Source organism: Pinus tabuliformis, chromosome Q (genome assembly GCF_031772625.1).
Source record: "Pinus tabuliformis cultivar Carrire ecotype Pingquan chromosome Q, CPIR1, whole genome shotgun sequence".
Taxonomy (NCBI): domain Eukaryota; kingdom Viridiplantae; phylum Streptophyta; class Pinopsida; order Pinales; family Pinaceae; genus Pinus; species Pinus tabuliformis.
This window is the reverse complement of record NC_142296.1, coordinates 1,042,953,489-1,042,958,162: the sequence shown is the minus strand read 5'-3', so window position 1 is coordinate 1,042,958,162 and position 4,674 is coordinate 1,042,953,489. Positions and strand designations below refer to the sequence as shown.

Sequence of the window (4,674 nt, the reverse complement as noted above, 5' to 3'; positions counted from 1 at the left end):
AAAAAATCATAAGTTTTACTTGTCCCACACAAGATAAGTCTAGAATTAATCATGGCTATAATACCCAAAATGGATAAAATATGCACTTGACTAAATGTGATTCCTCACTATTTATAGGACTAAAACATTTGATGAACTCCATTCATAAAAGGACAAGTTCCACTGCTCTATACAAGGTCAACCCAAAAGAAAATATTGAATATACAATTATATTAAAAAAGCCCATCCAGATACTTGGACTATATACAATTATATTATAAAATCCAACCCAAGTACTTGGACTTTGAAAATAGACAACAATAATTTCACATATTAGTTTCAAGTTACTATCATCTATGAATTTCAAATGTATTTCTTGTTAACTTGTCTCAAACAATTTGATGATTGATATCATCTTATAAGTTGAAAGGACTCAACCTAACCTAGTCCATTTTGCAAGCGTCAACTACCTTAATTCAAGTTGAATAGGTCATTGTCACCCGCTCTGTGGCCATGTACACAACAACAAATAGAAATAGAAAACATAAAATTGAAACAGATTTATTTTTCTTTATAAAGTGTCTCTTATTTGGAAATTTTTTAACAAATCTAACACAATTACCTAAGGAAACATGAATTTCTACTACATAGAATTCACAAAACAGGCAAATCAAAATCAACAATATTAAGCCCTACTCCTAAGGTCACTTAAAGTAGACTATATTGCATTAATCTTAACTGAAGCATTCATTCATATTTTATGCTACTATACAACTACAAACTAAATTGATGATTCATACTCAATCAAAATAGACTAGATATCCCACCAAATACATGTAATTTGAAGCACATAAACAAATGCACATTATATAACTTGAAACAAACTAATGAATGCATACAAAAAAATATGTAAACTATAACCTTATTCCTAAAATATTACTAACCATAACACAATTATCTAAAAAAACATGAACTTCTAACGTACACCAATCACAAGACATATCAGAAACAAAGTAGAACCTACTATAAGGTGACTTAGACTGCTACTATATTATATAAATATCAAATGAATTCCATATCTCTTGAAACATAGATAAAAGAATATAGTTATTGATAAATTAATAGATCATGCTATACACTTTAAGGTACTAGCTAAAAATTTAACAACAACAAAACAAAACGAACATCTTGACCACATTGAGCAGATGGGTGAGGAAAACGAATTTGAGGACTTCCCCTCAAAAGGCGAGTCACCAAATAAGTGTTATCCCGTTCATGCAGACATCGAGCAACACCAAGTTGGAAACTAATAGAAACATATGAAGAGATAAAAAATAAAGCGAAAAAAATAACTAGCAAAATATGACTTACGTTTAAACATATTGAAAATAAACACTTCTACTTACGACTTTCACTCTTCTATATTTTCCTATAGTGCTTTTCAGAGTGTGCAGAAAGAGCCCATTGAATTGTTTGTGTGCAGAAAGAGCACATTGAATTGTTTGCATTCTGTCAATTGAAAATCTAAGTCTTCGAAGTTGGTTTAAGAGCATCCTATGAGTAGCAACATGGGGTTTAAGAGCATCCTATGAGTAGCAACATGACTAGGGCTTGAGGGTTCCTATCTGCCTAGCTTCTATGCTCATATACAGTGTTCTATCCCCATCTAGGGTCCATATTCTCTTTCGCAGGTTCATGTTTTGGTTTCTTTATTGTTTGGTTTTTTTGGTTTTTGGTTCATGGTTATTGCTTTTGTGTGTATTTTCTATTTCATATTGCCCTCTCCAATGCCTTGCCCTGTAAATCCACTTCTCAACACCTAGTTTTATACATTTAATCCTAATTATACATTTAATCCTAAAATGCATACTCTGTAATTGAGAAGATATTGTGAATTTTCAAAGTGTCTTAATACTACTGAAAAAAATTAATAGTCAAATTTGATAATCAATGTTCTTGAATGTGTAAATACTAAATATAGAATCTACCATCATGACAATACTAAATATAAAATCTAACATCATGTTAACATACAGACTATAATGGTGAAAAGAAATTGAATGTAAAAACTACCGAAACTCCCTACGGATGTGATGGCGAGAGTAGAACTCGTTAAGTGGAGGCTTAAATACTCTGATTTGATCATGGGAGTAAAGTGTGTATATAATTTTGGTGAAGCAAAATTGACAAAATGAAACGAGAAACTACAGCAAATTAACTTAATCTCCAGAACTTGTATTTTCAAATACATTTGAAATATTAAATAAACCATAACAACCCATATTTCACCTCGAATAAATAATTTGAGTTTCAATCTGGGTAAAATTGTATTGTCGAATATTCTGGAATGCCATAGAAATATCTAATAATCAAAACCACATACATTTTACCTCTAAAATATATTTTGAGTTTCAATCTCCGTAAAACCGTATTCTGGAATATTTTGGAATGCTATAAAACTTTTGAAATTTTCAACAATCAACCAACATTGTTCAGTTGTGCAAAGTCTTAACTCATCCAAGAATAACAACATTTTTAATACGGGAACTCTGCAAAATCTGTTATCAACGTTCATTCAAGGATAAGGATAACAGTAATGTCAAATTTCGTACTACGCTATTCAACGGACAAAATGTATTACCAATGTTCATTCAAGATAACATGAATGTGAAATTTCTTACTACGCTATTCAAACGACAATATGGTTATCACTGTTACTTAACTTCAAATCTGAAAACTAAAGGCACCTGTAATCGTCTGTGCATTGTGCAGACAACAGTTTTCTGATTCCTCAATGGCAGTCCACATCCCAACAGTTTCTGCTTGCTTTCCTGCTGCACTTCTTAGAGGCGGGGGCTCATACATATAGCAAACTTTAACATTACTCTCGGCAGTACCGTAAACAAAAATCTTCTCATCCCACACTACAGAACACGAAATCCTTTCAAGGGTTATAGGAAGAGAACACAGCGCATTCCAAACGTTTTCATTGGAATCGTATTCCATCACTCCCTGCTTCTCAAACGAATACAAACGCTCTGAAGAAGAAACAACCAGAAACGCCCGTGGGCCTTTCCCTGCCCCGATAACCCCCATATTCTCCAGTGTTGTCCATGCCCCCGTTTCTGGATCATAAACTTCTGCACTCCACCCGATTATATCACCCTCATCACGGACACTTGTAATAACGAAAAATTTGCCGAAGAAAAAATTGCCGTAGATGACAGCACCATACCATGCACCCAGTGCTCTGTTCATGTCGGGAAGAAGCTTCCATTCGTCTACAAACACATTGTAAACAGCTGCTGACCGCATGGGATTTTTACCTTGATCGTCTCCGCCGGCAACGTAAATGAGTCCATCCGGTGACACAGAGGAAGCACCGCACATTCGAGGGACTGGCATGTCGGCACCGCGGCTCCACTTACTTGACGAGAAATCGAAGATGAAAACGATTTTGAATGCATCCGGTTCATCAGCTCTGAACGGAATCCATCCGCCTAACAATACCAGCTTTTGATTGACACAAACGCACCTTGAGAAGAATGGCAGTCCCTTATGACTGCCGGTGAAATGGGAAAGGGGAGGAAGCGTTTTCCGGGTGCCGCGCAGAGGGTCAAAGACAGAAACCACCATTTCAGTAGTATAATAAGCGCCATCAAAATATTCCTGGAGTTCCAACGAACATATCAACTGCTCGGAAGTGCCAAACTTTTTCCTGTCTTCATAGAACTGGGGGTTTTTCACAACGGCCTCCCAGGCTTTGCAAACAACTTTGAGGTTTGCATGGGAATGGTAGGGCACTCTTAATAGACACTGTCGACCTAATTCCCACGGAAGAACAGCAAAAGGATCCATAAAGAGATGCACTACCCTCGTTTACCTTCCAGGAGCGAGTGAATATGAAGTTGGGCAAGCCGGAACTCTTTCAAATCAGATAGGGTAAAGACTAACGTAGCAGAATCACAGTCTTCGTACCTGGAGCGCCAAAGCCCAATCGCTTTGTCAAATATCGAACGCAAATCAGAAAGGATAGAGATCGAGCGAAAGGGAGGGACATCGAAATAAATAAGCTGTAACGTAACGAAAACGAAACACGCCTTTTTTTTTTTTTTTTTTAATCTTTTGATTGTTATTTTACGAGTTGTTTTTAGTGTTAATTTTTGGAAGTTTTATGGTGGGATTTTGGTTTTAATTTTTCTAAAATTTTGCTGGAATTTATTGAAATCACAAGTTTGATTGGTAATCCTGGCACAATTCAAATGTGTCACCCGTTTTTCACGGTGTTGAATCATATATATAGTCAAAAACCAAGTTTGAATAACACAAATAAAGATTTCACCTCAATTTTTTCCATTTTTCCCGGTAAGAGCCAACTCCATGGTTTTATAATAATAATTATCATAATTATTTATTTATTTAAATTTTTATGGGTTATGGAGTTTTTGATTGGTATTTAGCCAACTAATTTTTGTTCAAATTATAACATTTTATTATTTAAAATGTAATTTTGACTATATATAAATAGGCATAGCTTCATTTATGGAAGAAATGACTTCACGACCATTTTTTTGTTTCTAATTTTTAACTGAAACAACCTTTTTCACGAGTGTGGTAGAGGTTTTCAATGATGTTGAATCAATTTATGCATTCAAAAATATATTTTAACCAATATAAAGAAATTGAAGCTGTATT

The 4,674-nt window shown here is 34.7% G+C and overlaps 1 protein-coding gene across 1 annotated transcript; it reads right to left on the bottom strand.

Moving 5' to 3' along the window:
• Positions 1–2,703: 2,703 nt before the first annotated feature.
• LOC149223068 (F-box/kelch-repeat protein At1g80440-like) lies at positions 2,704–3,837 on the bottom strand. The gene has a single exon (XM_089387780.1). The coding sequence runs from the start codon at positions 3,835–3,837 to the stop codon at positions 2,704–2,706; it is 1,134 nt and encodes a 377-aa protein (XP_089243906.1).
• Between the last annotated feature and the right edge of the window lie 837 nt (positions 3,838–4,674).